This window comes from Pteronotus mesoamericanus, unplaced genomic scaffold (assembly GCF_021234165.1).
Source record: "Pteronotus mesoamericanus isolate MK-2021 breed Mesoamerican mustached bat unplaced genomic scaffold, CSHL_Meso_final scaffold_118, whole genome shotgun sequence".
Classification (NCBI taxonomy): Eukaryota; Metazoa; Chordata; class Mammalia; order Chiroptera; family Mormoopidae; genus Pteronotus; species Pteronotus mesoamericanus.
Genome location: NW_026555301.1, coordinates 4,276,890 through 4,304,522, shown reverse-complemented (window position 1 = coordinate 4,304,522; position 27,633 = coordinate 4,276,890). Strand labels below are relative to the sequence as shown.

Sequence of the window (27,633 nt, the reverse complement as noted above, 5' to 3'; positions counted from 1 at the left end):
AATACCCTTATGTTAAGCAGTAGAAGAGTTTGTTAGCAATACCTGACATGGCCCTTTCCATCAAGGCTGAAGGGCATCTCTACGGGAATGCTGTTTACAATAGGCAAAATCTGAAAATTGTGACATTGTAAAGCTTCAACTCCCAGGAACACACAATGAATGGAAAGATTGTTCCACGAGCTGCTAGTCTTAATGGCCCTTATTAGTTCTTTACAGTAAATCAGGCGGTCTCCTTTCAATAGTTCAGGTTCATATATTCCTTGACCTAATCTCATCGGTCTGCCAGTAATAATTTCAAAAGAAGACAGTCTACATTTGCCTAAAGGAGCAGATCTTTGGTTGAGCAATACCAAGCAAGGGAAGAGCATTAGGCCAAGGCAGATGAAAATACTCCATGAGTTTCGCCAACTGAGTTTTGATTACCCTATTAGTACATTCTACAAGACCAGAGGACTGGGAATGATTGCAAAATCAGCCAGGTCTTAACAAACAGATTGTATAATTTGTTCTGTGAAATGAGTTTCCCGGTCACTACGAAGGTCTGTGGGAATTCCCCAAGCTGGGAAGATCTTCTCTAGGAATATTTTACTTCTGTTGAGGCTCTGGCATGGGAATGCTTCCACCCAATGAGAAAACTAACAAATCATTAACATATACTTGATAAGGCAGCAACTGAATAAAGTCTATTTGCTAGACCTCAAAGAGGCAAGGGAAGAATATCCTAAAGAGGTATGAATGAGCTTTCCAGGGTGATGCTTTGAGCAGATTTGCCTTTTTTTTTTTTGTATAACAGGAAGCTATATTTGGAGATGACTTCTAATAGTATTGTTTTCCCCAAGAAACCTATTTGTCAAAGTTCCAGTGAACTAAGTCATGAACATATTGTTATACATGATGTATGCGGTCAAGGAAGAGGGGGTCATTGCTGGGACTTACCAATGCTTCTTTTAGGGTCGAATTTACAGCCTTGTTCTAACCACTACTTTCTGTTTTGTCGAACATCTAAATGTTGTGCTTCTGTACCTTTTAAATCTCTAATTGCTTCAGCCGGTAGCATAGGTGCTGCTACCTTCCATTGGGGCTGAGATTGTTTTAATGCTGCTAATTTAGCAGCAGTGTCAGCCAAATGATTACCTTTACTTTCATCTGTGTTTGCCAATGAATGTTCAGGGACTTTTATAGATTGCTGAAGATATAGCCTCTAAGAGTTCTAAAACATAAGAACTGTTTTTTATCTTTTGTCTGGAAGAAGTCAAGAATCCTCTGTTTACAGGGCATACCAAAGGTGTACCTGCTCTCAGTATGTATGTTAGCTGTTTTACCTTTGGCCAATTGCAAGCTCAAATTAATGCATAAAGCTCTGCTTGTTGAGCAAAAATTTCCTGAGGCATTGGACTGGCCTCAATAGTCTCAGTTTGAGATAACTGCATAGCCTGCTCCATAGCAACTTATTACATTTCAGGTAAGAACCATCAATAAACCAAACTAATTCAGCATTTTCAAGAGTTGTTTCCTGTAAATCAATGTGAGGAGTTAGTAGTTGGTCTTGATGTCAGGCAGTCATGATGGGTTTCATTGGAGACAGAGGAAGAAGAATAGTAGAATTCAGAGTACTGTAGGGATCAATATTCACATTAAATAAAGACAATGAAAGAACTTCATAGGTTAGTCTGCTAGCAGAAAGGTGCTGAGTATGATGAGTTAAGTAAGGCTTCCACTAAATGAGGCACATGAAGTCAGTGGGGAGACTTTTATTGTCTATTCTACATGTTGTAGTAAATTGGCAGTGGCCACAATAGCTCTCATACATGGAGGGAGACCTTTGGCCACTGGATCTAATTGTTGACTACAGTATCCAATGGGCCCATGTTAGTTTCCAGGCCATAGGGTTAAGATACTTAAGGAATTTCTCTCTCCAAAGAACTGTTCAAATGTACCCGTCTTATTTCTCTACTCCACAACACTCCAATGTGGGGTATGACACTGACCCAGCATAGACCTGCTCTTGCCAGGGCTACCTGTGGCTCCTGGTTCCTTACCAGACTTGACTTCTTGGCAGCTTGTCACCTACTGACCCCATCTACAATCTTGACCTCCCTGGTTAGCAGACTGAGGTGGCCCCCAATGATCCCATCTCCTTGACGGTGGGTTGAACCTAATAACTGAATTCTAACAAACAGGATATGGCAAAAGCGATAGGATATCACTTTCGAGACATGGCTTCTATCTTGTATGGCTTTTCTTACCCTCTTGTTCACTTGCTTCAAGCAAAGTGAGCTACCTTGTTGTTAGGTGCCCTATGGAGAGGTCCACATGGCAAGAAACTGAGAAGGCCCCCACCCAAGAGCCAGTGTGAAACAGAGTCCTCATCAAACACTCAAGGAGGAACTGAAACCTGCCACAGGAGGGAGTTTGGAAGCAGGGCCTCCCTAAACTGAGCCTTCAGATTAGACTAGAGCTCTCACATGCCACTAGTGTAGCATGTGAGAGGCCTTGAAGCAAAGGCACCACCAGCCAAACCAAACTCACATCCAGACCACATCCACTGAGATAATATGCAGTGATTGTTTTAACCTGCTAGATTCCCAGATAATTTGTTACACTTAAATAAATAATACAATTCCATCTGCCATCTCTTCTTTGGCTTCTCCCTCAGTGGTTCCCAGAATCCCAACTCCTGACCACCGTTCTTTGTTGGTGCCTCTTAAATGTTAGGGTTTCTTGGGTCCCAGGCCTGAACCTTCTTCCCTCTTCACTGCACTCTCTATCTGGTTACCCAACCACTCATTCCTAAGGACCACTCCTAAGGCTATTTACAGCTATAACCCAAACTCCCTCTAGAGTCCCAGATATCTCCACTCAGGACCCATATTTAACATGGCCAGAAACAAACTCTTCCTCGTTCCCCCAAAACTTATTTGTCTTCCTCCTGCATTCTGCATCTCAGAGGTTGTGTCATTATCTGCTTAGTCTCCTAAACCAGAATCCTGGTGTCATCCAAGGTTTCTCCCTTTTGCTGTCCTCAATCCCCAAAGCCAAGAGACTCCGTATGCCAAATATCCCTTGGACATTTTCAGTCTTCATCACCCCTCCTGCCCCACATTCTGGGTCCCATCCAGTGGTGTTTGTACACTGCACAAAAGTAACAAAAGGGCTAAGAACCAGTCCTGCCTCTCTCACCAAGGGACGTGCCTGGGCTGCCTACAACTGGAAGAAAAACCACAGCAACAGCCTCCAACCTGGTTCAATACATCTCCATCCAGGGGCAGCCTGGGGGATTCTCCTAAAACCAACATTGGCTCTTCTCTCACCTGTTCAAAACTCTTCCGTGGTTCTCTATTGCCCTCAGGATAAAGCTTCAACTCCCTAGAACGACTTGGGAGATTTTTCGTAACCAGGGCTCTCCGACCTCAAGTCTTTTCCCTTCCTGGGCATCACAAGCTGTGTAACCTGAACTATGAAATTGTTTGCAGATACTCACTGTGCCATCCATGCTCGCTACATCTTTACAAATCTCGTTCTTTAACCAGGAACATCCCGCTACTTTTAACCCCCTCCGTGAGGATAACTCCTACTGTAACATCCGAAGTGGCTTCCTATAGTCCATTCCCTAAGCGTTTCCGTGCTTGAAGTATTCAGCCTGAGAGCTTTCGGGAAAGCTGAAATCGTCCACTCATAAAACGGTAAGACCTCACAAAGCAAGGCTCTGAACTTCAGTTGCCTCATCTATAAAATGGCTTGGTTACGCGGCATTTGGGGCCGGTCCTCACTGCCCACACCAACAACTTCAGCTCCCAAACTGCTGATCAGGACCCTCAGTGTAGGCCTACCAGCCACGTACCATTTAGCTGTCGTGGGCGGGGCCTTCGCAACCTTGGGCGCGGCCCCTCCTCTTGGCCCGCCCCCTGCGCCGGGGGACGCACGTAGACGCTTACGTCAGGTCGCTACGTTCCTTCTGGCGCTTCCCGGGCTGGCGGGTCACGTGAGCCACTTTTCGCGCGAAAGCTGGTTGTTGCTGGAGGAGCGGAGAGGAGTGCGGCGGTAAGATGGAGGTGAGTTCAGGCGTGCGAGGCGCGCTTCAGCAGCCAGCAACTCTGGGAGGTGAGGGATGCCGCTGCGTGCCTCTAGTCCTTTCCTTCGCTGGGCTCTTGCCCTGCTCCCCGCCGCCCAGGATCGGCCCCTTGGCTGAGGCTGGGCCCCTAGGCTCTGGTTTGGAACTGATTTCTCTCGGGGTCTACAGAGCCACCGGGCCCCGCGCCTTTCGAGTCCTGGTGATGCCGGCTCTCCCGCTCCAGCTCGGGGGAGCGTTGGAATCCCAAAGCCTCTCGGGCCGCACGACCGCTATAATTTACTCACTACGCACATGCTGGTTCGGCCCCGTATCTATACTTGGAACTAGCTGTAACACAGGACAGACAAGATTCCGCATTTTCGTGCGCTTGTTACTGTAATTTTTTTTGTCTCTGTCTTATTTATTGGCTGATCCTTCCACCAATATGTAAGCATCAGACCTCTTATGTTTTGGTTGCTCTAGTATCACAGTGCTTGGCACAGTGTGGGTGCTCAAAGGGGTGGGAATGCTTGCTTACAGGTAGGAATAAACAGGTATATGAACAAATGGGGTATCTTCAGTGCCTTGTTATGTAGAAAACACAGGGTATTGTGAGTGACCAGATGTTTAAGGAAATAATATTTTGAGCTGGTTCCTGTATGTTAAGAAGTTATTGGTTCAGCTCAGAGGAGAGCATTCCATGTAGACGGAACACAAGTGCAAAGTCAGGAGGCTGGAAGGAGTTTGGTGTGGCCGAGCACAGGATAACTGGTGGGGAGGGCCACCTTATAGAAAACTAAATCAGCCCTCACCTTCTCGGTCTTCTCTTGCAGGAATCATCTGAGTCCTTCACCATGGCCTCAAGCCCCGCCCGCCGTGGGCAAAGCAATGATCCTCTCACCTCCAGCCCTGGGCGAAGCTCCCGGAGAGCAGATGCCCTGACATCCAGCCCTGGCCGTGACCTTCCTCCCTTTGAGGATGAGTCTGAGGGGCTGCTGGGCACAGAGGGGCCCCTGGAGGAAGAGGACGAGGACGGAGAGGAACTTATTGGAGATGGCATGGAGAGGTACTTTCATTCGAGGCCCTGCAATCAACAGTTTTGTAGAGAGCCCATTGTGTGTCAGGGACCTTGCTTTGGGTACTAGGAAAGGAGACAAATCAGAGCACCTGGTCTTTGACAGCATCTTGATTCTCGGCGTGGGGGGGGACAGGTTCATGGGGCCCCAATATAGGTCCATGTAACTTGGCTGAATCCAAGACTGCACTCTTGAGATCAGGGTAAGCCCCAGCTCCATGAGATGTGTACCCCAGAAGATACAAGGGGTCTGTAACCCGGTGGACCATATCAGAGATGTCAGCTGGGAAGGACAGGAAGCAGGCAGCTGAGTGTTTTCCTGCAACTTCAAAGAAACATTGTGTGTGGGGGGGGGAGGGTGGCCTTCTGATCAACCAAGGTTTAGATTCAATTCAGCAAACATGTATTGTGCTTAATCTCTACCAGGCCCTGTGTTACTTTCTTTCACACTTGTTAGTAAACATTTAAACATATTAAAGGTTATTGAGGCTTAATACTAAGATAGTGGAGTAAGTTTTGCAAAGAAGCAAGGTTAGATTTCTGCTGCCTTACCCTCGTATTTACAACCAGCGTTTGGTAGGTGTATTAGTAATAGAATTATATGAATGCCCAGGAGCCTCATGAGGAGTCTGCTTCGGGTCTTTCTTTTCTGGGACTTGGGATTCCAAGACTAGTGTGTGTGAGAGGATTGTACAGACCATCCCACAGTCGGCAGGGAGTGCCCTTTGTGAGCCATCCCATGGACTGTCAAGTGCACTCTAGACCATTTGGATCTTTGCCTTAAGCACTGTCATCCAGGACAATCAAACCTAGTGTGCAGTACATTCCATGCTGTGGAAGAATGAGGAGTCTGGGGACAGATCAGTCCTAGGCAGGTCCTTGTGTTCTGTGGAGTTGTTCAAGCAGTACAACCCTCCCCATCATCCTCTACCCTTTGTTTCTGCCTCCCCTTCCCTGCAGAGGACAAGAGGAGAGGTCCTTTGCAGTGGCCTCTGGATAGAGGTATCTGAGCTAGCTGGGCCCAATTAGACTTTGCTGTTGTGGCTTTTTAACATTCATGTTTACCGAGCTATAATTAATATATTCTAAAATTTACTTCTGTAAGAATGCAACTTAGTGCTTTTTAGTCAATTTACTATGTTTGACAACCATTACCACAGTCCAGTTTTAGAACATTTCCTTATTGGGAATGTTCATCCCCTTGGTCCTGTTTACCAGTTAATCCTGGTTCCCATCCCTACCACTAGGGAGCCAATAATCTGTCTCTTTAGATTTGCCAATTCTGGCCATTTCACACAAATGAAATCATAATACATGACTGGCTTTCACAACAGGCCTCTTTTACTTGGTGTGGTTTTCAAGGTTCATCCTTGTTGTAGTGTATGTCAGTACTTCATTCCTTTTTGTGGCTGAAGAATATTCCATTGCAGGGACAGAGCACATTTTTTTTACTCCTTGGTCATTTGATGGACATTTGGGTTCTCTGCACTTTTTGTTGCTTAAGAATAATGCTGCTATGAAGTTTTTGTGTGAACATGTGTTTTCAGTTTTCTTGGGCAAATACCAAGGGATGGAATTGCTGGGTCATATGCTAACTCTGTGGTATCTTTTGAGGTACTGCCAGGCTGTTTTCCAAAGCAGTTGCAACATTTTACATTCCCACATATGGTGTATGAGGGTTCCCATTTCTCTACATTCTTGCCAACACCTGTTTTCTGGTTTTTTTATAATAGCCTTCCTAATGTGTGTGAGATAGTGTCTCATTGAGATTTTGATTTACATTTCTCTGTTACTTAATGTGGAGCATTTTTTCATATGCATATTGGACGTTTGTATATCTGGAGAAATATCTATTCAGATCCTTTACCTTCTTGACTTGTAAGAATTTTAAAAAATTTTTATTCTGGATACAAGTCATTTATTAGATACATGATTTGCAAGTACTTTCTCAATATGTGGCTTGTCTTTTTTTTTTAATGGTTTATTTTGAAACAAAAGTTTTTTATTTTGGTCAAGTCCGATTTATCAATTTCTTATGGACTAATTAGAATTTTTCTGAGGACATTTTATGTGACTGAAAATTCTAAAAGAGTCAGGTACCTTTTCCCTGAGAATGTATTTCCCTGAGAATAGATGAGCTTAGAAATGTACCTGTCTCTGGCTTCTGTTTCTGGCATCAGCAGTATAGGATTATTTGTGCTGAGAATGTAGTTTGACAGTAAAAAAACAACCAGAAAACCCCAAATAGTAGCAGTTCCACTAATTACCACTTAACTGAAAAGGGGAAGAATTCAAGAGGATTATCTTAGGGAGGCGGTGTGGTATCAGGGAAAAAACTTTGCAATTTGTAGTTGGGCTGTATTTTGACACCCATTGGCAAAAGTCATATCACCCTCTAATGCTCATTTCCTCATCTTCTGAATCATTCCCCTTCAAATTGCACATAGATGACATTGTAGAAAATGAGTACTTAGTAGTCTTAGAGAACAGGAGACCTGAGCCTTTGGAGGGCAAATCAGAGAGGCTGGTTTGGCTGATGTGAATAAAGATCCTCCCCAGGACTTGAAGGGGTTTGAGGCAACATTATCTGAGAGAGGAAATTCCTGCCCTCTGGGGGAGTTTGGGTTGGCTCTCTGACAGACCTTTCTATGTGAAGGTTTTGTGGTTCCTCCAATTCCTCTTTCTTATTGGGTGCTTAACGCTATTTGGGAAGCCCTTTTTTATTTTTTTTAAGTATTGATTTTATTTATTTTTTTTAATTTATTTTTTCAAATACATTTGTCTCTGCCTACCCCCCACCACTTTCCCTTGCCCCCTCCTTCCTTCCCTCCCTCAGCTCTTCCCCTTTGGTTTTGTCCATGAGTCCTTGCTATATGTTCCTTGACTTTCCCCTTCCCTTCATTTTCCCCGCCCCCCCCCCTTCCCTCTTGTCTCTGTTGATTTCTTTTCCTTTCAGTGTTGCTGGTCATATTTTCCTTGTATCTTTGTATTGTTGGTTACGTTCCACTTATAGGTGAGATCATATGGTATTTGTCCTTTGCCTCCTGGTTTATTTTGCTTAGCATAATGCTCTCCATTTCCATCCATGCTGTCGCAAAGGTTAGTAGTTCTTTTTTTCTTTCTGCTGCATAGTATTCCATTGTGTATATGTACCATAATTTTTTGATCCAATCATCTACTGATGGGCATTTAGGTTGGGGAAGCCCTTTTTTATTGTGGAAAAATATGCATACCATAAAATTCCTCATCTTAACCATCTTTAAGTGTCCAGTTCAGTGACATTAAGTACACTCACATTGTTACATAACCATTGTCACCATCTCCAGAATTTTCTCCTCTTACCAGAGTGGATTTCATACATTATTTGTCTTTTTGTGACTGGCTTATTTCACTGATCATAATGTCCTTGAGGTTCATCCATATTGTAGTATCCTATTGAGCCTTCTGTGTTTCTGGCCTGGAGACTCTTCAGAGATACCCAGGCCAGGGCTTCTGAGCCTTCTGGAACAGGCCTGGTTCCTGGGCGGAGTTTGGGTTGTTTTGTTTTTGTTTTCAATGCTAATAGGGTTCATTTGGGGTTCTCTCAGGGACTACCGTGCTATCCCAGAGATAGACACCTATGAAGCTGACGGACTGGCACTGGATGATGAGGATATAGAGGAACTGACAGCCAGTCAGAGGGAGGCAGCGGAGCGAGTCATGCGGCAGCGTGATCGTGAGGCCAGCCGGGGCCTGGGTCGCATGCGACGTGGGCTCTTGTATGGTAGGTTGAGATGTCTGCAACCCTGACGGGACTAGTCCTGCTTCCAGAGCCTCTGAGTGCTGGAAAGAGTGCTGGGAAAGACATCTATCCAGGATGTATGTCCCTTTTATCCCCAGACAGCGATGAGGAGGATGAGGATCGCCCTGCTCGGAAGCGCCGTCAGGTGGAACGAGCCACAGAGGATGGTGAAGAGGATGAGGAGATGATCGAGAGCATTGAAAACCTGGAGGACCTTAAGGGCCACTCTGTGCGCGAGTGGGTGAGCATGGCAGGCCCCCGACTGGAGATCCACCACCGCTTCAAGAACTTCCTGCGCACCCATGTGGATGGCCATGGCCACAACGTCTTCAAGGAGCGAATCAGTGACATGTGCAAAGGTTCGGCTTCTGCTCACCAGTCCACCTTGCAAAACTCTCCTGCAGAAAGTTAGCACTTTGACCCTGTAACAGCACATTAAATAGAGACTTGAAATACAGGAAACATTAAATAACTTGCCTGTTATTGGACAGGAGCTAGGGCCTGGAGCCTACCATGTCCGTCTTTCAGACAAATACAAAAAGTATTGCGGCTCTGAGGTAGGATGTTCCACCGACTGTCCAGGGAGCACATTTATATCACAGAAGTGTATTTTAACATGTTTAAACTTTGGCAGGTTGTATGTAAAAATACTACTTTCATCAGAAAATATTCACATGTGTCTTTGTGACAGGAATTATTTTAAAAGGAGGCATGCGATACTTGGTTTCCTGCTGTTCCCTCCACTCCCTTTGTCTTAACATTTGACACAATTTATTCCTTGGTCTTCTTCCTGGCCCTTACAGGCATTTCAGTTTGCAACCCTGCTGTATTAGGCACTTTACTGGTGTTATTTTTCTTAATCTCCCCAGTGACTTAATAGTCTGTGACATTCTCATTTTAGAGATTGGCAAGTTGAGGCTTAAGCTGTGTCACTTAATGTAAGTCACATAGCCAAAACAAGGTAGACTTAGAAATGAAAGATGAGCTTTCCAGCTTGAAGTCAAGGACTTGAGTGGGCCAGGCTCTGCTTACACAGTGAGATGGAAATTGCCTTCTCTGGCTTGACGCTCAGTTTTGTTTCTGCCTTTAGAGAACCGTGAGAGCCTGGTGGTGAACTATGAGGACCTGGCGGCCAGGGAGCATGTCCTGGCATACTTCCTGCCGGAAGCACCATCAGAGATGCTGCAGATCTTTGATGAGGCTGCTCTGGAGGTCGTGTTGGCCATGTACCCCAAGTATGACCGCATTGCTAGCCACATCCATGTGCGCATCTCCCATCTGCCTCTGGTGGAAGAGCTGCGCTCACTGAGGTAAGCTGAGGGCAGGGTGGGGATTGAGAGCCCAGTCCTCGACACCCTCTGGTTCGGGCATCATTCCAGAGAACTTTGACAGGGCAGTAGTATGGGCAGATAGGTGCAGCCAAGGAGAGCCCTTAGCCATGAGTTTTGGCTTGCACAGCGTGAGGTGTAATGGATTTGATCTGGTGGTGCCAGGCCCCAGATTTTTGGTACCTCACAATGGCACTCCTCACGTGCAGTCCTCACCTCTACAGAGGGAGTGCATGGGAGGAGCATCGGGACTCCAGGCCCCTGATGTGCCCTTTCATCTCCACAGGCAGCTGCACCTGAACCAGCTGATCCGTACAAGTGGGGTGGTGACCAGCTGCACAGGCGTCCTGCCCCAACTCAGCATGGTCAAGTATAATTGCAACAAGTGTAGCTTCGTGCTGGGGCCTTTCTGTCAGTCCCAAAACCAAGAGGTGAAGCCTGGCTCCTGCCCTGAGTGCCAATCAGCTGGCCCCTTTGAAGTCAACATGGAAGAGGTGAGCAAGTGCACAGCACTGGCTGCTGGCTGTCCCCTTCTCAGGAGTCCCTGGTGTGTAGGGCCTGCTTGACACTTTAGGCAGTTTGGAAAACCAGCATAGGCAGCTGAGGGAAGCAAGAAGGCGTTGTGTATTGGGCACACCATAGGGCAAACCACATCTGTCTGGCCAGCCTGTTTTGCCCACATAGTGTTCTCAAAAACTCAAGCCAGTATTTAAAAATTGGACAATTTTTGTTTAAGACAAAAGTTTATGGCTTCTCTTAAAAAAATGGGAAGATCTGGCTAAACTGGCCTCACTTCTTGCCCACCTGCACCCTTAGCAGGGCACCTGCTTTTCAATCCATCATTTACATGGGGCACCTCTAGTCCCATTGAGACTTCCTCTTGACATATCTGGTACCTGCCTCTCTGGGCCTTTGGTTGGGGCCTCTGGATTATAACTATCTTAGACACTGCTGTGGCATATCGAGAGATGCTGCTGAAAGCCTCTGTGCCTTACGACCCCAGGCTTGTTACATATGCCTTTGTACTTCAACAACTTCATCTGTAAAGTCACGGCACCTGCAGTGGATGCACAGATCGCCTTTGTGCCTTGCTGCCCCAAGCGTTGGCTGTTAACCTCTACTGCTCTACACTTCTGAGAAGTTCCCTTTCCAGAGCTGCCTTGCCAGAAAATGCCTGGGAAATCATGCTTGTGATAGCCCACAGCCAAAAACTGACCTGTTTAAAAGTTCAGGTACGGCTTGCTGGTGAGAGACAGCTGCCAGATTGTACCTGACCTGAGCCTATGCCTCTCCTGAGGTTTCCCTGCCCTGTCTAACTTCTCTACTTTATATATTCCACCTTCACAAAAATCTCTTGCACAGGAGCAGAGCTTGAGGCTACATTTCTAGAGGACTTTTCAGGTGCCAGGTGAAAATTATGTAGTCTTCATCATACCCTATAAGGAAGGCAATATTACCCTGTTTTGCCAATTGAAGAAATTGGCTGGGATCAGCCCAGAAGTGACTCAAAGGATTAGAAGTCAGGCATTTTGACCCAGAGCAAACTGCTCTGTTATGTGGTCTCTTTTCTAGACAGTAAGTGCAATAAGGGACATTAAATTGCGTGGCACAATGTTGGCACATACTTGATAATCTAATACTGTTTGTTGCTTGACATCAGTTTAAGTACTTTGCATGTAACTTGATTTAACCCTCACTGGGAGGTTGCATTTGGCAATATTAGCATCTCCATTCTGCTGATAAGGCACAGAGAGGCTGTCGATTTGCCCAGGATCACACAGAGTAAACCATAGAGCCAGGATCTGAACCTAGGCAGCCTGGCTTCATATACATGAGGGCTCAGCTCTGTGGCATGTAACAGTTGCTTGACTGTTCAGCAATCAGGAGGAATCTGAGTGGTGGTGTCTGGAGCAGGGACTTTCCATTTATGTGCTGGTTACAGTGAGATCCCTCCTTGCTGTCTCTGGTTCTCTGTTTCCTAGTCCGTACATGGGAATAACAACACTGCTGATTCCCTCGTGTGGCTGCAGTCAAGATCAGATGACATAATTCAATGCTTGGAGGAATATGAAGTCTGCCTCAAAGGGACAGATCCCATGACTTTTTGTTTGTCCCTCACAGACCATCTATCAGAACTACCAACGCATTCGCATTCAGGAGAGTCCTGGCAAAGTGGCGGCTGGCCGGCTGCCCCGTTCCAAAGACGCTATTCTCCTCGCCGACCTGGTGGACAGCTGCAAGCCAGGAGACGAGATAGTATGTGGCCAGGAGTGGGCTGGGAGGGAACTAAGTTGCTAAAAAGATTTGTGTGAGTGTTTCTGGCAAGCCAGGGAGGGATTGATGGCATTTGGGGAGTGGGCTGAGATGAGTTCTTGAAGGACCCTTGTAGTGGACTGGCTATCTGGAACACGAAGTTGAGGACTGGTTGTGCTTTGGTTTTGTTGAGTTTCTCATCTTGATGTCTGTAGTGTGGAAGACTTAGAAGGGAAGCAACTGGATGAAGCCAGGTGTGGAAGGTAGGCCCAGCTCCCACTTTGAAGTTGTTTCTCCCTGACCATGTGATCTCTCTCCCTAGGAGCTGACCGGTATCTACCACAACAACTATGACGGTTCCCTCAACACTGCTAATGGCTTCCCCGTCTTTGCCACAGTCATCTTAGCAAACCACGTGGCCAAAAAGGACAACAAGGTTGCCGTGGGGGAACTGACTGATGAAGATGTGAAGATGATCACCAGCCTCTCGAAGGACCAGCAGATTGGGGAGAAGGCAAGTGGAAGGCCTTGGGGCTGCTGTGCTCTGTGAGGAAACCAGAGGTTTGCTGAGTGTGTTGTGAGTGCCCAGGGTTTGCTGCCCAAGCCTAGGCTGCTATTCCAAGCCTGCCTTGAAACCTCAGTCTTGATTGCGAGGTATTGGAAACTGAGGGGTTTTTTTATTTTACACCCAGTGGGAGCTCAATAAACTTGCTTTGATGGGGGTCCCCACACTCAATATTGGCATCAGGGATTGGTCTGAGCCTGTTTCCCCTTCCTGTTAGGAGAGGGTTGTAAGGATTCATCATACGTGTGGAGCCCAGGCTCAACATTGAAATGGAAGCAAAGCAGTAAGAATAACTCATCTCATGTTGGCGTCCCTAGGTGTCAGACTCTATCCTACCCACAGTCTTCTCCAGGAAGAGCACTACCTCTTTTTTTTTTTTTTAATAAGATTTTTATTTTTTAGAGGGAGGAGAAGGGAGGGAGAAAGAATCAGAGAAACATCGACATACAAGAGATACATCCATCGGTTGCCTCTCGCACACTCCCAACTGGAGACCCAGCCCACAACCCAGGCGTGTGCCCTAGCTGGGAATCGAACCAGCGACCCTTTGGTTCACAGGCTGGTGCTTAGTCAACTGAACCACACCAGCCAGGGCAGGGTTTGTTTTTTTTAATGTAGACATTTTTACTGAAGTTTGGGAAGAAGGGGATTAATATTATAGGCACACAAATAACAAATATAATGTTAATTTCTGTTCATACAAGCCCTCTGCCATTTTACCTGCTCAGGCATCACCATCTGCCAAGGGTGTGTTCTCAAGCTCACAGTTCTCTTAATTTCTTTTTCCTTCCATTCTCTCTCTGCTTCAGCTCTCCACTTCTATTCAGTTTTTAATGCAGAACAGTTTGGCCTCTGCTCTTCTGCTCCTAAAGAGCCAGGTCCTCAGTTTAGGTGAATCAGTTCAGGTTCTAGTGGCTTATTTAACAAATGGGATCCTTCCCTTTGTAAGCTCCCAGAGTCTGATGGACTCACCTTTGTCTAGGCAGCCTTTCTTAGTCTGCCAAGATTTGGGGCACCCACAGGAGTCACAGATGTTCTGCCAGCCTCGGGAGGACAAGGACTTCGATTCTATCAACATACTCAGTCTTGGAATACCTTCCAGGGCCACATTCTGGGATCTTGGTGCAACGTCAGACGTGGTCCTTACCCTCATGGGGCTCATATTTTCATCAGGATTTGAATTTTGGCATAATCTCCTGTATGATCAGATGAACTGCCCCATCTAAGAATGAGATGATAATAGTATCTACTCGCAGAGTCGTTACTGAAGATTAAACAGATGAACACAGTGGAGTGTGGAGTGCTCAGCAGCTAGCTGTTGTTACTATTATAGTTGTTTAAAAAGTTGACAGTTTATAAAAACTGGATGGAGGTGCCAGGATAGTGTGTTTAAAAAGCATAAAGGACCAGTTCAAGGATAAAAATAGCCTGGGGCCTGGCACCGTACACTTTCCAGCACATTATTTCCTGCTCACAGCGGTGATACAGGTGGGTGGGTAGGTGTTCAGAGGGGTAATGGGCAGTGCACACAGAGAAGTAAGAGCATGAGCTTAAGGGTTAAGTGAAATAATTAATGGGAAGCACTGTGATAACTTCCTGGCAGGTTTGGGTTTGAATTTATCCTTCATACCAGCTGTTAAGTTGGCCTGATACCTTCTAATATAACTGTCAGCCATAGGGCACATTAAGCAGTGTAAACATTAACACAGTTGCTCCTTGCCTTCCTGCTCCACAGGGAGGCCCACCTGTATGCATGGATGCTTTACAGGAGGGTAACAGCCTGGGAACCTGCCATGCACAGCAAACGGGACTTGGGCTGCTGCTTGTAGTGCTGGGGGGAGACAGGAGTTCGCCCTGCAAGGGTGCCCACTATAAAAACAGCTCTAAGAAGTGGTCTGCATAAAGAGATCACAGACAGACATTTTCAGCACACCCATACAACGTGTTGGAGGATGGCAGATCCAGGGAAGACCATCTCCCAATATTCCCAATGCATATAAGGGCTTAATAAATGAATTGTTACATGTATCGAGCACGGAGCATCTGCTTGGCAATTGTCTAGGTAATTTCCAGGTAGTAATAATGATCCTATAATCCAGGTGTCATTTGTGTCCATTTTATTGATTATGAATAAACTAAGGAACAAGGGTTAAATAAGTTGCCCACATCACATAGCTAATAGTGGCAGAGCCAGGGTTTCTACCCAGGCAATCTGGCTTCAGAGTCTCCCAATGACTTCACTCTGCTCCCTCCATACAGTAATCAGTTTGGATGGGTGCATATGAGTATCCAGTTATTGTGGGTTATGTGGGATACCTAGCACAAGTTGTGAGCCATATTTTTAAACTTCATTTCAAAAATTTTCATAAGTTTTTGTGAAATGGTATAGTGAACCCCTGTACATCACTCACTCGGCTTCACCAGTTGTCCCAGTCTGCCCAGGCTTGTTTCCTCTACTTAAACCCACTCCCCACTCAAGTATTTCCAAGCGAGTGCCAGTATTGTATCTGAAACTGTTAGTATGTGTCACTAAAAGACTCTACTAAAACCTAGTCATAATACCTCCGTCACACTTTACAAAATAATTAGCAATTCCTTTGTATCAGTTATTTGGTTTGTGTTTACTTTTTTTTTAATCTTGTTTTTATTCATTCCTTAAATGTGTGTACAGCTCACATTTCAGTGTTTAATATTAGCATTGTTGGATGGTTTTTTTGTGACCAGAAATAAGCTCTAGGAAGTTAACTCGTGTCCACATAAATTAGCCAATGGCAGAATTTTGTCACAGTATCTAAGAACCTATAGATGACATTAAGTGGGGATTCACTGTAATCAGTCGAGAACCTCCCCTCCCTACCCTGGTTGTCTCTAGGTCACTTTTTCCACTTGTAGATTTTGTGCGTTAACCTCAGGAAGATGGCTGGGGGCAGGGGCGGTGAGTACTGCTCAATGAGTCCCATAAGGTGGCTGTGTCTCCCTCATACTGCAGAAACACACCCTGCAGATTCAGCTCCTCATACAGCGCCTTCACCCAGGCCACCTTCTCAGCGTCTTTCTGCCCATAATTCTCCTGCAAGATCTCGCGCTGTTCGGGAAAGGCCCGTTGCAGACACTGAACCACCAGCCAGGTGCATTTGTTGTCCTGGATGTCAGTACCAATTTTGCCTGTCATACTTAAGTCCCCAAAGATGTCAAGTTAATCATCCTAAACCTGAAAGAGCTCCCCCATCTCCAGCAGGATGATCTTGGCATTGGCATGTTCCTTCTCCCCATCAATGCCTGCCATATACATGGCAGCAGCTACAGGAAGGTAGAAGGAGTAGAAAGCTGTCTTACACATGACAATAGATTTGTATCTCTTCAGTGAATTTGCCAAGATCCACATTGCCTTTTAGGGCTGTGATGAGATCCAGGGTCTGTCCAATCTCAGCCTGATAGGTACTCTGCAGGAAGAGCTCGATCAGGTTCAGGTAATAGGGTTGCTCCTGGCAGCAGAACTTCAGCACTCGGTAGACACATGCTTCCAGAAGCATAGCATCGTTGATGGCATCCAAACCTATGCCTGGCTTCTGATACCAGCAGATCTTTCCCCATCGGGTGAGGGATGAATCCATAATGTCATCAGACACCAGGAAGAAAGCTTGGAGCAGTTCCACACACCAGCCCACAGTCACAGCCTGCTGGAGACGGTCAGCATCCACCTTTCTTGGTTCCACCAGGTCCTGTAGCACTGTCAGCACAGTCATGCCCCTAGTGTACTTGCCTCTGACAACATTGTACTCCAGGACCTCCTTTAGATGGGCCATAGCATCTATTTCTAGGTGCCCGATGTCATCCTCAGTCGGCACCTTGACAATCGGGGAGGGGTGCTGGATGAAAGCCTTCATTTTTTGGTCATAACCATCCAATTTCTGATCTATTCATTCTGAGGGAGGAGTAAAGTACTCTTGCTGGATACAGGTTCTTGGCCTACGTTTTCTTAACTATCTTACTGTTTTGTTTTTTTTAAAGTTTCTTGGAGTTAGTTTCCCAGTAAAGTCTACACATTGGGATTGGTTGATCTGTCTTGGTCATTTTTCATCTCCTTTTCATCCCTTCTCGCAGTCATTAAAGAACAAGACAATGCATCATTTGTCCTGTCTCATTTTCATGGTTTAGATCTTGCTGATTACGTCTTTGTTGAACATAATCTTGTTGCTTGTTTTCTGTAAAGTGGGGATCAGATATAGATGCTCCATCAGACTTGTGTTTGAATTTTTTTCCTTTTTGGGTGGGGGCCAAAGCAAGACTCCTGCAGAGGCAATTTTCCCCCAGGAGGCATAGTGCATAGGGCTGTGACATTAGCAGCCACTGATGATCCTTGGCTAAATCTGACCATTCATGAGGGGTGCAAAATACAGTCTCTAATTCCAAATCTTCCTTCATTTATTTGCTGGAATACTTCTACATAGAGAAACTGCTCTTCTTAACTATATTGACTATCTCTGGGTGGAACTCCTATAGGGAAAGCAGGATGTTTGATTTCCCTTTATTTAGTGATTTTCAAAATAATGAATTGGTTCAAAAGGATGAATTGTTTACCTTGTGAGGTGACACTGTCATTATAAAGTTGTAGGGTTTAATGTCATTGAGGTTTTGTTGCTGTTATTGCAGGCTCCTCTTGTACATGGCCCAGCAGAATTAACACCTGCTTGAGTGTGATTGGTAGGGTAATAATACGGTGTTATAATTTATAGTTTTAAAATTGGAACAAAATGTCCTATGGTGTGATTGAGTGTGACATGTTACAGAATTACATGCTTATCGTAAGATTTTGTAATAAAAAGGGGGCATTATTTGTGCCAGACACTGTATATTTCCTTCTCCAGACCTGGAATCAGCTATTTCTCCAAACACCCTGTGGGAAGTATTCTTTCCTTTCAGTGGGAAACAGTATTTGGGAACGTTAGCCTCTAGATGCACTAGGCCTGGACCACTGTGAGCCACTAATGCTAACAGTGCTGAGAGCCTCTGCTTGGACTAGGTTTTACAGTAAATTTTAGGGCCAAATAAAGAATCAGAAAAGTTATAATACTGTGGAAACAGACCTCCGCTCCTAATATATTACATAGAATAGTGGCAGGAAGCATTTCTAGCACAGAACCAGAGTGGTGCCAGCGGGTCCTGTTTCCAGGAGGTTTTGCCAGTCACACTCCTGGCTGTGGTGGAGAGTGGCTGTACACAAAATAGTGGCTGTACTACAGGCCCCTAGCCCCAGCACCAGTGCCCAGAATTGGGTTTCCCCCATCTTCGTGCTTCCAGAGAAGCCAGAGAGAGTAACTTCCCCTTGGCCGTTGGCAGAGGCAAGACATCTGGATCCAGTGCTTTGGGGGTGGGTTCTCCTTCAGCACTTCCAGTGCTGATTTTCCATCGGAGTCCTCATTCCCCCAGAGCCTGGTGCTTCCCAAGTCACTCAGTCTGACCTGTGAAGATGCAGTGCTTTACAGAGGGGTGGAAAGGTAGAGAACAGTGAAGGTATAACCATGCCACATGTGTAGGGGGAAGCCGGCTCCCATCAGCAAGAAATGTCTCTAGTTTCATCGTTAACATTCAGCAGATTTTGCAGTCTTCTCCCTCTCTCCCCTCTCCTTTGCGTAGAGAAATGGAGAATGTTTCATTGGCTCACCAGTTGAAGTGACCTGAATTTCTGGTGGCCTCGTCTTCCAGATACTCTGTGTTTATGTTTCAAGTGTACAAAATTATAGTCCATCATCTGTATGTTGCATCATGTATTCATCACCCAAAATGTAGCTTCCATTCATCACCATATATATTTGACCCCCTTCAGCCTCTTCAATCCCTCCTGCACCTCTGCCCTCTGGTAACCACCATACTGTTGTCCATGTTGGTGAGTTCTGTTTGATCATTTTGTTCATTTCTTGCTTTCTGTTTTATCTCTCACATATGAGTGAAATCCTATGGTTCTTTGCTTTTTCTGACTTACCTTGCTTAGCATGATATTCTCAAGATCCATTCATGTTGCTGCAAATAGCAGTATTTCCTCCTTATGGCTAACTAGTATTCCACTGTGTATGTATACCACATTTTTTTTTTTCATTCATCCATCCATTGTAGGACACTTGGGTTTTTTCCATGCCAGACCTGGCTTTGTATTCTATTTCTCTATCACAGCCCAGTCAGGAGCCAGACACTTGTATAAACACCTCACTTAGAGTTCACAAACACCTGTGAATTGGGTAGTGTTACTTTTCCATTAGAGGAAACTGAGGCTTGAGGCAGGCTACAGAAATCCTGTAAGGGGTGTTCCTAATGTCAGAACCTGGATTTTGTCCCCTTTCTACTCTTCATCTGTAACCTTAGGGTAGTCCTTTCTGAACTGGGACAACATAAAGGGGTCTAACCAAAAAGTTCTTTTAAATTTTAAAGTTCGCTGAGTTTCCGAAAGAGCCAGCTAATGGCAATGCCCGTAGTCAGTGGGCAGCACTTAATGCTGGGGCCTTGTGGAATTTAAGCAGCTGTGGAGTGGGTGCTTTGGTGCTGGAGACTTCCCCATCCCCTGAGACCAGAACAGGTGGGTTTTCTGTCCAGACCGTACCCATGCCTCTCCGCTTTCTCAGATCTTTGCCAGTATTGCTCCCTCCATCTACGGGCATGAAGATATCAAGAGAGGCCTGGCACTCGCTCTGTTTGGAGGGGAGCCCAAAAACCCAGGTGAGCAGCCTCTACAGGGAATTTAATAGGAACCAGGTTCTACATGTCAGACAAGGAAGGAGTCTATATTTAATGTGTGTTAAGAGGTGGCCAGACCATGTAGGCTCAGTCATCACAGGGAGAACATAGCCCACAGGCATGGCGTCTTCGGTGTTGCCATGTCTCTACCTCTACCACTGCCTTCCTTTGTAATGAGCAAATACATCTTTGCGTCTCTTATTTTTTAAAATTTTATCTTTTAAAAATTGTTTTAACTTAAAAATAATACATGAATTTGTGTTTATGTTACATCCTCTTAAATTGTTCAGAGTCCCAGAAAAGCCAGTGACTGTTGACCACCCTTTTTAATTTTAGTCCCGTCCCTATAGGTCACTCCTCTAGTCAGTGTGGTACGTGCACTCCCAGTCCTTTGTATGGCTGTTCATAGACTTAACATGCATACTTAGAAAACACAGTATTTTGTAAAACACACATTTCTATTTACAGTTACTGTATGTGTGTATAAATGACTGCATAAAATATCTGGGTTACTTTTTATCATTCAAGCAACACATCTTTTGGCATTAGTATATACAGAGCAAGTTCATGCTTGTTACTGTTCGTGGTCCACATAGCATAATGTATTTGGTTACCCTTCTTGTTGAAGAAGATTTAAATTGCTTTCAGTTTTTTACATTTATAAAGAAGATATTTATACTCACCTTCCTGTGTATCCATTTTTCTGGGTTCATCGCTCAGAAGTGGGATTGCTGGGCCTAGGGTATTGCATCCCTTTTTGGAGAGAATATTCCTTTGCCATTCATATTAAGCTGAGAAATTGGAGATAAGCCCTATATCCCTCAAATTTTTATATCCTTCCTTTTGTCCCTATTCCCTCTGTTGCCATCCTTGTCTCCTCCAGGGGGCAAGCACAAGGTGCGAGGCGATATCAATGTGCTCTTGTGTGGAGATCCTGGCACAGCCAAGTCTCAGTTCCTCAAATATGTTGAGAAAGTGTCTAGCCGCGCCATCTTCACCACGGGCCAGGGGGCTTCGGCTGTGGGCCTCACAGCATATGTCCAGCGGCACCCTGTCAGCCGGGAGTGGACTTTAGAAGCTGGAGCCCTGGTTCTGGCTGACCGAGGAGTATGTCTCATTGATGAATTTGACAAGGTGGGTCCTGGACCTTATAGGTGATGGGACTTAAAGTGTGTTGGTTTAGCCCTCAGTGGGGGACAAGTGTTACTGTGGCATGTCAAGGAGAATCATGTATTTGGCTCTTGTAGATGAATGACCAAGACAGAACCAGCATCCACGAAGCCATGGAACAGCAGAGTATTTCCATCTCGAAGGCCGGCATCGTCACCTCCCTGCAGGCTCGCTGCACCGTCATTGCCGCTGCCAACCCCATAGGTATATCTGGCACGATAGCTGGCGGGGCACAGGGCCTGCCAAGGGGGACAAGACGCAGAGAGACCCTGGCTTTGTGAATCAAGAACCTGCATCATCACTCATCCAGTGGCAGATCAGAATTAGGAATTAAGCAACAGAAGGCAATTTTTTCATCTGTATCCTGCCAGACTGGGAAGTGGGGACCCTTGGATTGAGCTAAGTTCTCAGAACCACCTGTTGCCGTTCTTCTCATAAGACCCGAGAGCAGAATCTAGTTCATTGTCTTAAGTTGGGGGTACAGTTGGTTGTTGATCCCAACCAGGCACCCTTGCCTGTCTGGTTAGCTGTTCCTGCCAGGAGACAAGTATGCTTTCTGTCTCAAGGCTATTTTAGGCCATTGCTTGGGGAAAGCCCTTTTCTTTCTGTCATCTGGAATGCCTTACAGAGAGCAGGCACAGAATCTCCATCATCTTCTAGTTCCTCTACCAAAGTTCTCTTCCCCTTCTGTCACTGAAGCAATTTGGGGTTGGAGAGAACTTTCTGTGGTTCAAAAAGAGCATCTTTGGGAGTATGCACCCTGATAGAGAGGTTCTTCTGTGTTACAGGGGGCCGCTACGACCCCTCACTGACCTTCTCGGAAAACGTGGACCTCACAGAGCCCATCATTTCCCGCTTCGACATCCTGTGTGTGGTGAGGGACACAGTGGACCCAGTCCAGGTACCTAACCCCCCCATCCCAGGTTCCATGCAGTAAGTTCTGGGGACCTCTAGTGCAGCTTGGGGCCAGTGGTGTGCCAGGCACAAGGAAAGGGGCTACCACATGGACCATGGTAAGTTTTCCACTCTTGTTTTCATGTCCAAAGTCATCCTTGGTTTCTCTTTCCTTCACTGGCTCCCCTTTCCCAGCTACCCACCCAGCACAACCAATACAGTCCACACTCTGCCACCAAGTTCCGATGGTCTTGCTGCCTGAGTTCATCCACTTTCTGCTGTACTCTGCTATAGCCTGAGACCCAGCTTCTCTTGCTCTGACTGAAGTGTGGTGTGTGGTAGTCTGTCTCCTGGCTTCTACTCTCATGCCCATTTAGAGCACCAGCCTGTTTTCTCAAAGCATAAGTCATGTCATACTTTCCCTTAAGAAACCTGCTGGCAGCTTTCCCTATAACTCTCAGAGGATCCACCATCCTTGCTGTTGCTGCAGTTCCTACGAAATCTCTGCTCTTGTTTCTCCTTCTGCTCCCTCACTTAAGCCACACCTTAAAGTTGCCAGAGCTTTGAATTTGCTCTTTTTTTCTTCCTGGAATGCAGTTCTCGGGGATTATCAGATGACAGAGTTAGAGTCTTTCCAGACCCTCACCCATTGTCCCATTTCTCTTCTTAGCACATGTTACTTTCTGTAGTTAATTTTTAAAACTATCTTCTCTACCCTCACTAAGAGGTAAGCTCCATGAGGTCTTGGTCACATTTACCAATGGACCCGGGTACCTGGAGCTGCACATAATAGGTGTGGGATATAAGTGCTGAGAGAATATTCTTCTGAAGCACATCAGTTTGCACTTCTTTCAGCCAGCTGACTTCCACAAGGCCACAAGACTCCCCCTGTGACCTTCCCTCTTCCATCTTGTCTTAGGATGAGATGCTGGCCCGTTTTGTGGTTGGCAGCCACGTTAGACACCACCCTAGCAACAAGGAGGAGGAGAGGCTGGGCAGCACCCCAGAGCCCACCATGCCCAACACATATGGTGTGGAGCCCCTGCCACAGGAAGTCCTGAAGAAGTATATCATCTATGCCAAGGAGAAGGTCCACCCGAAGCTCAATCAGATGGATCAGGACAAGGTGGCCAAGATGTACAGCGACCTGAGGAAAGAATCCATGGTACAGGCCTGGGGAGCTGGAGGGCCAAGCAGGGCAGGAAGCAGGCAGCAGCTTTCTCACCCTGGTAGTCAGTTAATTGAAAAAGTGCTAAAGCGGGAAAGCCTTACAAAAGAAACTTGCATATCTTGTGCCTAAAGAGTTTTGTTTCAGATGGCACTTAAATGTGTATGCATTTGTTCTGTGGGTATAGAGAAGGTCTTTTGATGGCCACTGAATAAGTTCCATGTTTGACTTGCATAAATCTCACTTGGAACAGGTGCTTTGAACTAGTTTTGATTCTTCCATGGTGGGGTAAGGATTTAAAGGCAGCTTGCAAGCATTCGGAATGCAGAATCCTTGTAGCTTCATCCTTTCACCCACCTAATTAAGACAGCAGCTTTTCTTTCTGTTTAACCTTTTAACTTCATCACGTCTTCTCAGAGCATTCAACTTAGTTTTCATAGAAACAGCAGCTTATTTTCTCACTTATGCTGCATTGGACTTTGCAGGTCTTGGTACACGACAGTAACAAAGACAGCAGGCCCCAAGTATAATAGACTCTGGGATACATATAAGTGAACTAGTGGAAGCAGAATGTGCAGGCATGATAGTGGCAGGCTGTAGCATAGGCATCCACTGGTTATTTCCACACTTTAAGAAGGAACAGAAAGTGAGCTCACCTTGTGGCTCTCCTGAGCACTTCTCCCATAGCGGGGTGAGATGTACCCTCTGGATTTGGGCTGCTAGCATTGCCACTCATTTTCCTCGCCTCTCCTGCCTGAGGAAATCTGGTGCTACTCTCTCTAGGCGACAGGCAGCATCCCAATCACAGTGCGGCACATTGAGTCCATGATCCGCATGGCAGAGGCCCATGCACGCATCCACCTGCGGGACTATGTGATAGAGGACGACGTCAACATGGCTATCCGTGTGATGCTGGAGAGCTTTATTGACACACAGAAGTTTAGTGTCATGCGCAGCATGCGGAAGGTAGGTGTGAGCTGAGGCGAAGTCTCTTTGGAGCTAAAGGACACCTTGACACAGGAGGCTACACATGGGCATCCCAGATGCTGGCCTGGACATTGGGCTTTGCTGTGTTGCCTGGCATCAGAGGCTTCCGATCTGGCTGCTTTTGCTGGTGGTGAAGGGAGGATGGCAAGGAGTGGGATATCCACATCCTGTAGTGTTTTTGAGTGTCTTAGTAGGGAGGGATGGTGATTTTTTTGCTTTTCTTATGCAGACATTTGCCCGCTACCTTTCGTTCCGGCGTGATAACAATGAGCTGTTGCTCTTCATACTGAAGCAGTTAGTGGCAGAGCAGGTGACTTACCAACGCAACCGCTTTGGGGTCCAGCAGGACACTATTGAAGTGCCTGAGAAGGATTTGGTGGACAAGGTATGGGCACAGATGGGAGAGCAGGGCCAGGTTGGCAACCTGAGGAGCTGTCAGTCCTTTGTGGAGCAAATGGTTCTTGCTCTGTCCTTGAGTAGGCGGGTTTTGGATGAGAGCCATTTATTAAGTGTTTATAATGTGCTGAGCTGTGTTCCATGCACTCATAATCTTGACATTAGCCAAAAGATGTAAGTCCTATTACTGTCATTCCATCCTACAGAGGAAACAGCACAGGATAACTAAGTAGCTTACCTGAGCTCACTGGCAGTTGACAGAGCTAAGACGGCAAGCCTGTGTCTAGCTCCAGACCATGACACAGCCAGCCACTGCCCTGGTTGGCTTTCTCTGCAATGGGGATGGCAACCCTGCCTGGCTTATAGTGCATGGGCCTTAGAAAATGAACTGAACCTGAGGTTATGTAGACTTGGGCATTCTAGAGTCCATTTCCACAACTCACTTGACCTTTTCTCCTTTTAGGCCCGTCAAATCAACATCCACAACCTCTCTGCCTTTTATGACAGTGAGCTCTTTCGGATGAACAAGTTTAGCCGTGACCTTAAGCAGAAGATGATCCTCCAGCAGTTCTGAGCCTCCACAGCAGTCTCCTCATTCTGGCTGGGAATTAATTCCAGTGCTAACTTCACTTTGTGCTTCAAGGACACCAAACCAAACCACTGGGGGACACACAGTGTGGGGCCAGGGCTGGCAGCTGAACCATCTGGCTTCCCCAAGTCTGCTGGGCTTGAGATTGTTGTTATTTATATAGATCACCCTTTCTTCTTTTCTCCCCATCATGGATGGGCATGATTTGTCTGTGTTGAAAAAAGTTTTCTATTTCAGCTGCTCAGTAACCCACCGTTTGAGGTTTGCTTCCACTTCATCCTGGATGGAGTCTGGTGTGTACAAGATACCCACTGTCTTTTAAGTGACTGAGCATATAAGGGTGTTAGGAGAACTATTGCCTTTTTGGCTTGAATTCTATGTCCTTATGCTTTGCCACTTTGGCTAAAGAGCAAGTTCAAGGCATTGGTAGTGTTTTACTGAACTCTGTCCGGCAGGTATAGCTAGGCTTCTGTGAGTGGAGAAATCGTGCGGGCAGAAAAAGGTGTCAACCCCTCTACCATCTAATGACACAGCTTGGTTTCCTGCAGGAAGGGGGGTGAGAGGGGTTCATAAGGTAATTAAGGATACCACCCACCCTGCTTATGTAAATCTTTTTTCTCCTACCTGATCATTTCCCCATTTTCTCATTGTTTGTACATTCTGTTTCTGTGGTTTAAATTTTTAATAAAATGAAAATCTAAATACTGGTATCTGTTGGTCTCAATTCTGTCTCCATATCATAATGCAGGCTTTCCTGGACTTCCTTTGAAGGCCCTTTTCATCTTCTGCCTTTGGTGGTGTTCTGAAAGAGGTAGATAAGGCTAGAAGAGCTGTTTTGTTTGTGAATATGAAGAAAGCCAAAATGCTATGGATCTCCCTAGGGAATTCAGTTGGCAGTTGCTCTCTGTATGATCTCTGTGGAATCCATGGAAAGCATAGAACATTCTTGTACACTAGGAAGGATTGGAGGTAACCTGGTCTTGTTTTCGATTGTGCAACATTCTTGATGTCAGAAATGTCCAAACCTGTAGAGAATTTTTATGAGTTTATGTAAACCAAACTAATGACAATTACTGGGAAGCAAAATCTTAACAAATTGAGGAAATGTTCTGGAGAATAACAGTTTTGCAGTTTATTCCATACATTATATATCAAACGAGGAGGCATAAGAAAGGTTACATTAAATTCATTGGTGGAGGTTAAGGAGGCAGGAAAAAGCAAAGCTGGGAAATTTGAGATTGAGTAAAGAGTAAAATCAGACAAGTATTTTTACTTTAGTGGGTATAGGACAGTAAACATTTACAACACATAGAGATACAGCATATTGGGCAACAAGATAACAATGAAGGGTTCCTGATTGGGTACTTTGGTGGAAGACTCCTGAAGCGTCTGGATAAAAGGGAATTAGTCTAATATTCCAAAGGTATGTTATGGTAGATGCAAAAGGACAATAGACTCTTATTAATAGTTAAAGATAGACCTTTGTTAAGACAGGCCTAAGATATGAGTACTCACCATGACCTTGCCTTTAGGCAGTTTTAATTTTAGACCATCCTGTGCAGTTACTCCAGGCCTCTTGAGTTTGTAAGGTCTACTATGCAGGCATCTGCTGAACTTGTCAGGTTTAGTATATGGCCCTTTTTTTGTCCAAACTTCTCATCAGTGTGGCCATCCAGCCCCTGCCTGGGAATGCTGAGCTTTGATCAGCTGCTCTACGGATGGGTGGACACACAGTTTTAAGGGTTTGAGTTGGTTTGTTTTTTAAATTGTGTTGGCCAAAAGTCCGTATGGTATTTTCTGTAAAATAAAAGATACTTTTCATTTTCACCAATAACCATCGATTTGGATATTTTGAGTATATTGCCTTATCTCCTGTGTGGTATAACAGTTGCCCTCAGTTAGTGTCTTAATTTGATCGCTATCAACTTCCACTGGTGTACCTGATTAACTCAGCAAGAAATCTCCAGTACAAAACTTTGCAAACCACTTGTCACATGTTTGATCAGTCATAGCAGCTCCATACACTGCACAACCTTTTTTTTTTTCTTTTTGCATTTCAGTTGCATTTTTATCTTTCTTGAAATAATAAAACCCAATATGCTGAAAATGTTGCATATTTTTTCCATCAATATTAAAATGGCTGTAAAAATTCACAATTTTTTTTTCTTAAAGCACAATGATATGACAGCTGTAACAATACAATCTAACAAAATTGTTTTGGATGAAGTTAAAGACAACTGAGCACTACCAGAGCCATCTTGGGGGGGTGGGGGGAACCTGTGGCCAACCCAATACCTGCAGTTTAGCAGAAACATCTACCTGAAAGATCTCTTGTCCAAGTTTTTCCTTCTGTAACCTTCCAAGATAACCCTTCCTATGAAAGCCGTGGAGATATTTGATGAATATGTCTGATTCTCTCATTCAGTTCCATAAATCCATCTTGAGAGTCTAATAAGCCCCAGGCCCTGATGGGGACGAATCAGACATGGTTTCTGCCTGTTTTGGGACTGGGGTAGACTACAGTCAGTGAAGAGAAGGAAGGCTGTATGGAAGCACTCCAGTACTATGAGGCTGAACTGAGCAGGAATGACTGGAAGTTTTCCTTGTGGAGCTGGAATTCTCATTAAGAAGACTAAGGAGCCAACCA

General features: G+C 45.5%; 2 protein-coding genes and 1 pseudogene across 2 annotated transcripts in view; 1 reads left to right on the top strand and 2 right to left on the bottom strand.

Annotated features, from left to right (window-relative positions):
• Nucleotides 1-3,849, bottom strand: part of TPRA1 (transmembrane protein adipocyte associated 1) — a 30,692-nt gene extending 26,843 nt beyond the window's left edge. The window contains exon 1 of the mRNA XM_054587501.1: nt 3,482-3,849. Coding sequence (XP_054443476.1) covers nt 3,482-3,489 — 8 coding nt within the window. The 5' untranslated portion in view covers nt 3,490-3,849. The remainder of the gene's footprint in view (nt 1-3,481) is intronic.
• A 114-nt stretch (nt 3,850-3,963) lies between these two features.
• Nucleotides 3,964-25,647, top strand: MCM2 (minichromosome maintenance complex component 2). Its single transcript, XM_054587498.1, has 16 exons — nt 3,964-4,052; nt 4,885-5,117; nt 8,714-8,889; nt 9,006-9,266; nt 9,998-10,217; nt 10,522-10,729; nt 12,357-12,491; nt 12,811-13,002; nt 19,671-19,764; nt 20,666-20,916; nt 21,030-21,156; nt 21,741-21,853; nt 22,766-23,011; nt 23,798-23,980; nt 24,231-24,386; nt 24,861-25,647. The coding sequence occupies exons 1-16, from the start codon at nt 4,047-4,049 to the stop codon at nt 24,969-24,971; spliced, it is 2,712 nt and encodes a 903-aa protein (XP_054443473.1). The 5' UTR covers nt 3,964-4,046; the 3' UTR covers nt 24,972-25,647.
• Nucleotides 15,927-18,936, bottom strand: LOC129081692 (farnesyl pyrophosphate synthase-like; annotated as a pseudogene).
• Nucleotides 25,648-27,633: the final 1,986 nt, after the last annotated feature.